Source organism: Sprattus sprattus (genome assembly GCF_963457725.1).
Source record: "Sprattus sprattus genome assembly, chromosome: 11".
NCBI lineage: Eukaryota > Metazoa > Chordata > Actinopteri > Clupeiformes > Clupeidae > Sprattus > Sprattus sprattus.
This window is the reverse complement of record NC_137909.1, coordinates 4,957,655-4,970,214: the sequence shown is the minus strand read 5'-3', so window position 1 is coordinate 4,970,214 and position 12,560 is coordinate 4,957,655. Positions and strand designations below refer to the sequence as shown.

The 12,560-nt window shown below is 43.7% G+C and overlaps 1 protein-coding gene across 1 annotated transcript; it reads right to left on the bottom strand.

Moving 5' to 3' along the window:
• Positions 1 to 4,092: 4,092 nt before the first annotated feature.
• oacyl (O-acyltransferase like) lies at positions 4,093 to 12,442 on the bottom strand (the record flags this gene model as incomplete). Its single annotated transcript, XM_080848221.1, has 16 exons — positions 4,093 to 4,191; positions 4,327 to 4,469; positions 4,592 to 4,778; positions 4,915 to 5,038; positions 5,143 to 5,253; positions 5,353 to 5,432; positions 6,438 to 6,603; positions 6,871 to 6,972; positions 7,316 to 7,418; positions 7,616 to 7,792; positions 9,835 to 10,103; positions 10,296 to 10,431; positions 10,520 to 10,598; positions 10,702 to 10,835; positions 11,283 to 11,453; positions 12,394 to 12,442. The coding sequence occupies 16 exons, from the start codon at positions 12,440 to 12,442 to the stop codon at positions 4,093 to 4,095; spliced, it is 2,130 nt and encodes a 709-aa protein (XP_080704347.1).
• Positions 12,443 to 12,560: the final 118 nt, after the last annotated feature.

Genomic DNA, 12,560 nt, shown 5'->3' with positions numbered 1-12,560 from the left:
TGACGACCTTGAACATTTTCCCAAACCCCTCATACAGGATGGCTTTGAGTTTAATGAAACCATTTTCTTCATTGTTATCATTTGAGTCTGTGATATATGATCTATGGTCTTACATGCATTAGCCTATATTTGTGTATGTATTAGTATATTCATGTGAATGATTTACCCTGAAGAGTAATTTATGAGAGCTCAGGTCCTCATTCATTGTTCCACTGAAACAGAAACAGCTGTGGAGATGCCCAGGGGTCCTCTCAACTCAGCAGGGCTGTTAATGTGTGTTTAACGAGGGCAATGGACACTGTGCAAAGGGCTGCTGGGAGGAGCAGTGGGGGGTCTGGGAGGCTAGCTCAGAGATTTACCATGGCAACATAGATCAACGTTTAAATAAAAATATATATATTTTTTAAAACTATAATAACTCTGCACCACACACACACACACACACACACACACACACACACACAAAGCCTTACACATCTCTTACAACAAAACAATTTTGAAATACCAAACGCACTTCCTTAAAGCATACTTGCACGAGGCCAAGCATAGACAAATACACCTGTCAAACTGCTATTTGAACTTCAGGCGATAATGGCACTGCCAGCTGAGCTGTCCACAGTCCTGAAGAATCGATCTGAAAATAGTCATTCATTGCAGTGGGGCAACATGCCATCACTCAGAGGAGCTGAGCTGCAACTGATAGGCTGCGGTGCTATGACAATAGTGTTCCAGTTCATGTCAGTGTGCTAATGGAGCTCCGACACAGACATGACTATGTGACATCCATGTAGTCCTTGTGCTCTATCAAGGAACAAAGTGCTAGCTCTGATAATGAACACTACACTGTAATACAAGTGTGACCACTAGGCAAAGGACCGTCAGAGAACAGGCAGTGTACCAAAGAGAGTATCAACAGCCTGTGCTGTTCTAGAAGTGAATAGATATCACAGCCACATTAGCCATATCAACAGCCTGTAGCCACATTAGCCATATCAACAGCCTGTAGCCACATTAGCCGTATCAACAGCCTGTAGCCACATTAGCCATATCAACAGGCTGTAACCACATTAGCAATGTAAACAGCCTGTAGCCACATTAGCCATGTAAACAGCCTGTAGCCACATTAGCCATGTAAACAGCCTGTAGCCACATTAGCCATGTCAACAGGCTGTGCTGTTGTAGAAGCGAATAGATATCTCAGTAGCCACATTAGCCATAACAACAGCCTGTAGCCACATTAGCCATATCAACAGCCTGTAGCCACATTAGCCATATCAACAGCCTGTGCTGTTCTAGAAGTGGATAGATATCACAGTAGCCACATTAGCCATGTCAACAGCCTGTGCTGTTCTAGAAGTGAATAGATATCACAGTAGCCACATTAGCCATAACAACAGCCTGTAGCCACATGACATTAGCCATTTCAACAGTTGCACTGAGATTTCACAAAGTAATACATGTCAGTTGAGTCAGTTGTGTCGCTCTACCAGAGAGTGAGTGAGTTGTTGAACAGTATAAGTATGGAGGTGGTCACACACACACACACACACACACACACACACAGACAAACGCACATGTGTTGTGCATAAGGTAAGTTCAGGTAATAATTAGAAGAGTCCCGTTAAAGTAAGTAAGCCCTGGAACATGTAGAAATTGTATTTCTTAACAGGATGTGGCAAATCTTATTTAATACATGTAGTCTGATGATAATATCTGTTATATCGGCTACATGGGTCATGATACTATCGAGCTAATAGCTAACACAATACACACAATATGACTGATAAGACATCAGCCCCCCAATGAGCCAGGGTTCAAATTTTCACTTGCCCCTGTCACCTTTGTGCTTAATCTAAGGGGGCCCAGGCCCTAGGCTCAGTAGAGCGCCTTGACACCGTTTTATTGTTTAGGCTTTATGTAAAAATACATATACAGTATATATGAATAAAATGGACTTTGAATTTAATTGAATTGATGTGTAACCACATGTTTGAGGAATGCATGTGGGTTGTGTGTCTGTATGTATCACCAATAGATGTATAGGCTGATGTGTGTGTGCCTGAGTTGGGTATGTGTTTGTGGCAGAGGTGTGTCCAGTGTCGTCTTTCCTAGGGTTAAATATAAACTGTGCCGTGGTACTGGAAGGCGCCTGGAGCTCTGGCTGCGTGCCGTGACTCACTGAGGTAGGCCAGCTGGACTGGGGTGTCACAGACGTAACTCTGGCTGCCCTTTGACTGTGATCCCAAACTCTGCCTCACCAATCCAGGGGCTCCAGTTTGAAGTTCCTGAGGTGCTAGGATGCATCTATACCCATAGAGCAGGTCCAGTCATTTCAAAGGCATGGGTCAGAATGATTGGGGAGATTAACAGAGTGCCATGGGGCAGTAGGAGGATCGCTGTGACTCGCTGTTCAGCTTTCTTATGTCATCATCACGTGTGGTCTCATAAACAGTGTCCTGTTCAAAAGGCCAGAGGTCACTATTGCAAAATGAATTTAACGATCCAACGTATCCATGAGCCACTTTTCAGAGATGGAAACTTTAAGTTCTGCCAGCGAGACTCAACCTCTAAGCTATCACTGATGGTGTATTTCTGTTTCTTAAAAGGCAAACTCTTACTAACTAAAACCATTATAATATTCAGTTCACACTGCTGTCATTCCCTACTGGATGAAAGCATTATTTTGATCATGTTTTGATTGCATTTAGGATTCATTATTTACATCCTCCTAGCAAAACATTCCGCAATCCCTGCCCACCATTTGATCGCTGTAGATAGGTAACCATAATCTGATAACTACACAGCTTGTTTGTTAACCATTACCATATCAAAATTGAAATAAAAATGATGATGATATATTAAATTAATTGACTATGTGATTATAGGTGTAGAGTTTGAGTCATTAGGACTATTCCACTGATCTAATGTACCGTATGTTTTGTCTATGCAGTTTGTTGGTGTTTGCGTTCCTACAGCAGAACACCTATAACTTGTAATTAATCTAACCAGTTATGGGTCGCAAACACATGTGTAACTTCTTTTACCAGTTAAGGGTCACAAGAACATGTGTAAATACTCTAACTAGGTAAGGGTCACAAACACATGTGTAAATACTCTAACCAGTTAAGGGTCACAAACACATAGTTTTCCACAGGTACAGAGATAGTAGTCACCTGCCACAAAATGCCACGTGTCAAAATGCCAGCTATGTCCATTAGGTCAGTTGTCTGACCTACACAGTTAACATTGTCATCGCTCAACAGCTCCTCCAATGAACAAGGGCAGAGAATTGTTTTGACACATATTTGAGCTGAATGCTTAAGAAAATCTAACGACACATAGACCAAATTGATTTAAATTAGTTTCTCTTGTGTATTTCAAAAACATGTTTTACAGCATTTAGACTTTTATTGTTAGTACTTTTTGTAAATTCTTCTTCATAGTGCTCTGTATTTGGCCAGAGGGCATGGAATTTCCACTCCCAACAAACATTTGGTTACTCAGTTACTCAATATGACCACTAGAGGGGGATATTTCACATAAAACAATCCACTGCTTGTGACTGCTTGTGGGTCATCACAGCTGGTGAGCAATCAGGCACTTATGGCGAAATGGTTCATAATTACAGGTTCACAAAAAGGAAGAAATAATAATTGCCCGCCACAAGTTAATAAAGCTGAATATTAAACATAATGTGTAATACTGTGGCTACTTGATCACCATCATCTCTGACTTAATGGGCACTCAGAAGCAAAAAGGCTCTATGAAATGATGACTAAATCTCCGTATTCAAGCAGCAATGGGCATAAAAGAATGGAAGGAAAAAAGAATACAGGAGAGGAAGCACAGGAAAGAGAGGAGAAGAACATGAAAGGAAGAGGGGGGGTGGGGGACAGAAAAAACAACCATTGACAGGGTTGACACATTGAGGAACATTTTAGAATCTGAATTAGCATAATTTACATTACTTTATTTTTCACATCATTTACCATTTAAAATTACAATGGCAATATTTACACATAAATATAAGCTCTAGTACCCATCATTTTGTTGTGTTTTTTTGTGTGTGTGTATGTCATCGCATCCTCCAGTTCATGAAGACTTCCGAAAGAGGTACGGTTTCTCAATCAGAACTGTCAGCACATAGCCCAAAAAAAGGGTCAAAGCAGTGTGGCCCAGGAACAGGTAGAACTGATGGAGAAAGGTCAAGGTTCAAAAACACAAACTGAATGTGAAAACAAACTGAATGTGTGTCTAATAATAACATGAATGTGTCGACAGATACTGCATCCTTGGATGTTAGGAGGGTAAATGGGAAGCACTCACAAAGTTGAGGTCCGTGTAGTGAATGGCGGTTTCCTGCTTGCCATTATAGAGAATGATAAGCATAGGGTGGATGAGGTAGCAGGCAAAGCTGATGTTGGACAGAGGAACCCACACAGTCAGAGATAGAATCCTGTCCACAAACCCTACACAGGAACAAGGAAGACCAGATGATTGTTACAGCTCCTGAACCAAAAACACAACAACCTCTTCATTCCTCCAGCCTCGTAAAGCCATCCGTCTCTGGCCAGCGGCTTCTCTCTCTCACCTCCATAGCCCTCCTCACAGGCCAGGATGATCCAGGCCACAGCCAGGGCCCACAGGCTGCGGTGAAGACCCTGGTACAGTGCGTGAGGCAGGGAGGGGCTCGGGGGAACTTCCCTCAGACTGTAGGCCAGGCCCACCACAGCCCCCATCACTGAGAGAGACAATAGCCAGCCCAGAACGGCCTGCCACTGACCGCACAAGTTCAAAGGTCAAACAAGGAACAGCGAGGTGTCAGCGACATCACATAAAAAATCAGAGAGAGTTCAAGAAGGTGAAATCTAACTTGTTACCGTGGTGACATAATATAAAGATCCATGAATTTACCCGATGTCTCACAAAGTGCCCAGTTTTGGCTGTCATATAGATTCCCACAAGGATGCCGATCAGATATGGTCCGTATCTAGTGTAGGGTTTGTTGTAGTAATACTGAAAGTAGCTCTCAAAAGATCTGTGATCGGCCGTCGGAAACAGGAAATGAACAACACCAGGAGTTAGCAAGAGGGCTGCTGTGTAACTCAGTCACCAGCACTGGTCATGACATGTCTGACTCACAGGGTGGTGGGTTGGTGAACAGGCAGATGCAAAATGGCCGTGAGGAGGCCACTGGTCAAACATGAAACCACCATAAGAATGATCGCCACGGCTACAAGCACTCTCTTGTTCCTAAAGTCATAAACCACAGCGCAGTGAGAGCACAGTCATCAAAAAAGCAAGTAAACACCACAACACAAGAAGGAGAAGACAGAGTGCACAGTTACTCACCATCTGTATATCAATATGAGTATGGGGGTGGTGACATAGAACTGGAAGTCAATGGACAGGTACCAGGTCCATGGTGCACACTGAAAAAAAAAACAGCTATTAGACACCACATACACCCAAAAGACAGCTATTAGACCCCTCATAAACCCAAAAGACAGCTATTAGACACCTTGTACACCCGAAATACAGCTATTAGACACCTCATACACCCAAAACACAGCTATAAGACGCCTCATAACCCCAAAATACAGCTATTAGACACCTAGAACACCCAAAAGACAGCTATTAGACCCCTCATACACCCAAAATACAGCTATTAGACCCCTCATAAACCCAAAAGACAGCTATTAGACCCCTCATAAACCCAAAAGACAGCTATTAGACCCCTCATAAACCCAAAAGACAGCTATTAGACCCCTCATAAACCCAAAAGACAGCTATTAGACCCCTCATAAACCCAAAAGACAGCTATTAGACTCCTCATAAACCCAAAAGACAGCTATTAGACCCCTCATACACCCAAAAGACAACAATATGACACCTTATACACCTAAAAGACAGCTATTAAAGGTACGCACTACATCAGTGATGGTGTAAAGGTACCCACTATGTCAGTGATGGTGTAAAGGTACACACTATGTCAGTGATGGTGAAAAGGTACCCACTATGTCAGTGATGGTGAAAAGGTACGCACTATGTCAGTGATGGTGAAAAGGTACCCACTATGTCAGTGATGGTGAAAAGGTACCCACTATGTCAGTGATGGTGAAAAGGTACCCACTATGTCAGTGATGGTGAAAAGGTACCCACTATGTCAGTGATGGTGAAAAGGTACCCACTATGTCAGTGATGGTGAAAAGGTCAGTGATGGTGAAAAGGTCAGTGATGGTGAAAAGGTACCCACTATGTCAGTGATGGTGAAAAGGTACCCACTATGTCAGTGATGGTGAAAAGGTACCCACTATGTCAGTGATGGTGAAAAGGTACCCACTATGTCAGTGATGGTGAAAAGGTACCCACTATGTCAGTGATGGTGAAAAGGTCAGTGATGGTGAAAAGGTCAGTGATGGTGAAAAGGTACCCACTATGTCAGTGATGGTGAACAGATTGTTCACTAGCAGCAGGTTGGACCACCAGTATTTTTTACAGTTCTGAATCTCATCGTCAGCGATGAACCAAAAGGCCCCTCGCTGGAGCACAGAGAACAGACCAATGGCCAGGCACACGATGAAGAGGTGGAGAGGCTGAACTCTGCCAGAGAAGAGAGAAATCAGTTCTGTTCAATTCAATCATCTGACGCAAAAAAAAACTTAAAACCTGCTTTTGCTATCTATGCAACATGCTGTTATGTATTCTACACCATACATGTATCTGTATACATTCACACGTAAACCATGCATTTCTCCTCTCAAAGAGAGGAGCCGGTCACAACATGGGTATCAAAAAACATGGCAGCACTCCTATTATACGTCTCTGAAACTATCCTCTGTCTGTCTATGACAGGTGTTAAAGGCTTACCTCTTAAACCTCTTGAACAGGAAATGTGCCACAAGCACTGGGCTCAGTTTGTCCTCTGATCTTTGAATGGATCCCAAGAGGGACTTGGCACTTAGAAGACCTCTGAATCACACAGGAGAGATATGTCAATGTGTGTGTGTGTGGTCAATGTGTGTGTGTGTGGTCAATGTGTGTGTGTGTGTGTGTGTGTGTGTGTGTGTGTGTGTGTGTGTGTGTGTGTGTGTGTGTGTGTGTGTGTGTGTGTGTGTGTGTGTGTGTGTGCGGGAGGGGGGGGGGGGGGGGGTGGTAAGTTGGTATTCCTGTGTGTGAAAATGTCAACAATACCATCACCATTCCACTTGAGTTGAGTTGAACAGTAACAGTCATAGAAGGTCATAGAAGGTCATAGAACAGAACTGCAACTGTCTAGCTATCCTTCACTATACTACACTATGCTGTGTAATACCCCAGGAGTAGGAAGGTGTCCACTGCCAGATATACAGGACCACTGAATGCAAACACGTAGAGAGGGTTCCTCTCCACACTCTCTTTCCATCGCTTATCGTTATCTGAAAGGGACAAAAAAATACAGGACAAAAGAAGCAGTTTATGTGTGAGAGTCCATGTGTGTGTGTGAGAGTAGAGAGAAAGAGGGAGGGAGGGGTGAGACAGTGAATGAGAGAGAAAAGAGAGTGTATTTGAATCTCATGTATATGTTTAACAAGTGGCAGTGTCTGAGGTGTGTGATGTGTATTTGTTGTGTCACCCAGGTTGTTCCAGGCGCTGAGCTGGACGTTGTGCCCTGAGATGATCCAGAGCAGGCTGAGGATGCGGATGCCGTTGAGGGAGGAGTAGCTGCCGGTACTGCCTGAGCATCCGGTGCTCAGCACTCCTGCACTGCTGCCCTGCAGGGAGAGGGTCTGCAGGCAGGACAGCAAGCAGCCTGCAAGGGACCCAGCCATTCAGTAACGGAACTCAGAATAGAACATGCACCAGGCACTCTAATTGAACACCCAAATTGAAGACTCTAATTGAACACTCTAAGTTCACACAACACTTTTCAAACATGAAAAACAGGTTGCTCACCCAACCCTACACAAATCAATGTACCCCCCTTTAAAGAAAACGTACAGCAGTGCAATTTACTGGATGCATGATTGCCCATGTGTACAAGATCTGTAAAAAAACACAATCTCACACATGCACAACACTTGCTTGATAAATCTGTGGTAAAGTGTGTGCATACATTTCATACCAAAATGGCCTTAATGCCGTTCAAAATAGTTAGGTCACATGTGTCAAACTCAAGGCCCGCAGGCCTGATCAGGCCTGGCAAGTCATTTAATCTGGCCCGCTAGCTCCTCAGAATGTTGCAAAAAGTTCCATTGATTTGAATGAGCAACGGTGAAATTTCATTTGGCTCGCCTTATTTTCCCTCAGGATTAATAAAGTATCCATCTATCTTCTATAAATCTATCTATCAGAGCTCGTCTGCCGCGGCCGCTGGTATGTCGAACCCTGGTATGTCGGCCCTCTGTGTATTTGAGTGTGACACCCCTGAGTTAGGTTATTAGTGTTGCGCTGTCTAAATCAAATACTTGAACCAAGACGTTGCTCAGTACCTGTATAATTTCCGCGATGTAGCCTAACCTAAACTAAAAAATATTTAAAAAAAATATTAAAAACATTTCTTTTAGGAATTGATACAGATGAAGTGCAGTTTAAGGCAAGGGGGAGTGATGGATACAGTTTTATTTAAAAAAAAGTTAAGTCTTTCATTCTCACTTTCCACCTCAAAACTATGAAATGAACTGAACTATGACCTTGTTCAGAATTGAAATGGTGAACTATGAACGTGAACTATTTATGTTTACTTGTATGAACTGAACTTTGAACTAGTTCATGAGAGGTGTGAACTTGCACAACACTGTAGGTTATACATAAAACATGTATTTTCTCTACGTTAGTGTATATGAAAGGGGCCATTAACACAATGTTAGTGTGTATATAAAATATAAAAATGAACTATTTCACAGACTTTGTGCATATGTGTGGACTAGAAACTTTCCTTTCAATGATGAATTTAATGACAGGAATGAGTCACAGCCAATGCGCTAATGAGATCTCTGTGAGAAATCACTTGAGAAAGTAAGTGGGCCTAATGGTTGATTTGGAAAGGAAATCTAAGATAGGACCAGGAAGGAAGTAAAAAATGGAAGGGATGGAATAGATGGATTGGACATCCATTATAGGCCAGGAATGGAGACACTACAACACATGAAAATATGCTTCTATGACAAAAACTCATGCTAGTTTATGCACTGTAGTGAATGTCAAGGACAGCCTTAGGTCATCCATTTTTTTCTACTCGAACAGACACACAAACACACACACACACACACACACACACACACACACACACACACACACACACACACACACACACACACACACACACGCAAACACATGCACTTGAGACATTCTTTTAACCTCTGGTTAAACAAAGGACCACAGTAATCCACTTTAACTATTATATACAATGTTATTCCTCTGCTCCTGAGACTTCTGCTCATTATAATAATTACAGCCTTTTAACATGCCTCTGGCACTCAGGCTTAAAATAGACCACATCCAGACGGGACGTTTTCACTCTGAGAGCACTTCAAAAGCATTACACCTCAGACCTCACGTTCACCTACCAATGACCGAGCCTGGGTTTCAGTGTGTTAGGGAGCAGCTCACTTTGACACACAGTCATGTCGAGTCAGGTTGACATTGACAGCCCTCTGACTCCCAGATGCTTGACATCTTCAGTCACAGCCACTCAACTTATATCTATCATTTTACTACAACAACATCTAAAGGCCCAGTCATTATTTAGAAAAACATTTAAAGACCCTGCACTGTACTGTGCGTTGTTTGCAAGGTGGTTTACCGCCAGATGAATAATGACTGAATAGCCGTTCTGAAAGCCTGTGTTTTTACCTGTGTGGGTGTAGGGGTGTGTAGACTTGCTCTTTGGGCTGCTGTCCTCGCTGGTTCTTCCGTCTATGTTTGTGGTGATGTTTTCAGGGGTGTCGATGTCTGGTTGACTGGCTGGAGAGCCGTTGGAGAGCACGCTGCCATAGTGACTGGGGTCAGAGTTCAGGGGTGTGTGTGGGCTGGGGGTGACCTCTCTCTGGAGCCTCCACCTGAGAAGGGCCACATAAAGGCTGGCCAGCAGGGGCCCCGCCACCAACACAGCACACACACACCTGAGGGTAGACACCGCCAGCCACACAACACACAAACAAAAAGTTTCTCAGTCGAACTGAACAGAAAGTCTCCATTTTAAGGAATTGTATGAGAGATGCAGACAGTTAGACAGATTGTTAGACAGACAGACAGACAGACATACAGACAGACAGACAGAGGTGCATAGATATCTAGAGTTGTATGGTCCTCACAGGCAGATGACAGCAGAGGGGTCGACTGGAGTGTGGGTACTAAGGCACTGGGTTATGAAGATGCCCAGCGTGGGGTTAGACAGAAGCAGAGAGGGCACTGGAGGTATAAGTGACTCCCCTCCCGATTGTAACATATCTAAAGACAAACAAAGACATATAGCATGTATGTTGCAATAACAAATAATATATGTCAACAACAATACATTTACATTTAATTAAATTACCATAAACTACCAGTGTCTGCACCTCTGTCTCTGCACACGAGGCAGGAACACAAATCCCCACAAAGTACTGAACTTCCTCCTGAATATCGGCACAGAGATGTGGTATTAACGTGAGTGGTGTTATGAACCAGACGCTATGAATGGCTCCGCTAAGATGACATTGTATACAGCCATGCCGTCACCTGTTTGAGGTACACCTGGCAGTACTGTCCTCTCAAGTGCGGTGCGCTCACAGAGATGCACTCGCGGAGAGAGCCGGGGCGGTTCACGTTACCGCCCTCCACATCACTGCCCAGCTTCCCATACGCATCATACACTGCAATGACACAAGAGTACAGGTGAATACACTCAGGGTCTTCAGCTCAACTTCACCGAACAGAGACAAAGAGACTGGCCTTGGGTCAGGATATGACAAATGAAGTTCATTCAAGGGAGGGAATTATAAAGTGATATGGACACTTCATAAACTGATTTCTTTGTTGTTTTTCAATAGCTATCCAATAATTCACCTTAAAACATGCTTATACAAAATGAACTTGTATCAGACAGTATCAGACAATACTCCCATACAGGATCTTCGGCACAATTCACACCATTCAGCTTCCAACCAATGAAGAGAAAGACTTTGATCCGGCTGTTCGGGTGCTGTGTTTAAGAAACTTCTAGTTCACTTTCTTGTTCATGAAAGATCCAAATGAATAAAATCATACACAAAACACCTCTCAAAAGACTATCACCTTTTGAAGAAATGTGTCAGACTTACTGAGAGCTGCATACTTTGCTGGTGTGTCTTTGCCTAGCTCCAGAAGAAACGTCTGGGTGTCCTGCATGCACTTGTGGGAGACATTCAAAGCTTCAGCGATGGAGAGGAACAGGAAGCAGGTGGTCACCTCACGCCAGACAAGCAGCATCTTGTCCGAAGTCTCACCTATTTCTGCATTTGGACATTTAAATATCACAACACAGACACATGACCACACACACAGATGAGTCATCACGACATGCCTTTTAATAAGTTAACATCCATGTCAAATTAGGGATTTGAGTATCAACCACTTAGCACACCCCAGTAACATAGCCGTTTGATGTTGCTCATTGCAGACTACATCTCAGGTACCGAGAACAGGAAAAATACACAACATTTAGGGGCATTATCTTACTGATAGAGATCATAAATTGAAGTAATATTCACTTGATGATTCACTTAAGAATGACACCAGGCATGTCCCTGTGAGGTGATGCTGTGTATTGGTGCTCCAGACCACTTTAGTGCCCCCTGTGATTAAGCAGAGTGCTGGCACCTCCGTGAGAGCCAGCCAGCTGCTACTGATTCTGTCTGCATGAAAAGGTCAGTGGTGTGTCTTACACGGAAAATAGACCTTTGCTCCAAACACACACGACAGCGCACTTGGCAACTGTGCATTGATCTCACATCACAGGAAATGTCACTTTAATTGCAGGGCAGGCGCCGGCTGAAAGGACGTGAAGGGAACAAAGAGATGACCGGGAGATGCTTGACGTCAAGAGATGCTCATCTTCCTTCATTCAGAAATGGCCATGGACTGAAGGAAAATTAGCCATTTTAGGTAATTGTGCTCTCCTTGTTGTGCTTGTGCTTGTGCTTGTGCTTGTGCTTGTGCTTGTGCTTGTGCTTGTGCTTGTGCTTGTGCTTGTGCTTGTGCTTGTGCTTGTGCTTGAGCTTGAGCTTGAGCTTGAGCTTGTGCTTGTGCTTGTGCTTGTGCCTGGGGACAAGATGGCCTCTCCTCGTACAGGTCACTGACTGGCCATACGCATGTTCCATTTGCTATGGCAAAACAGCTCTCTTCTCAACCCCCCCCCCCCCCCCCCCCCCCTCCCCCTGGGGTCATCTTTACCCTTTGACACCCCCTGACAGCGGGCCTGGTGGTCAATACCAACACGCATGATGAGGCCATGACTTCAACAGAGCTTGTGTTTATTGTTTACTGAAGTTTGTACACAAACATCTAATATCTCTACTAAACAGCAGCAAGACACCTTCTGAGTAACAGATAACAAGCAC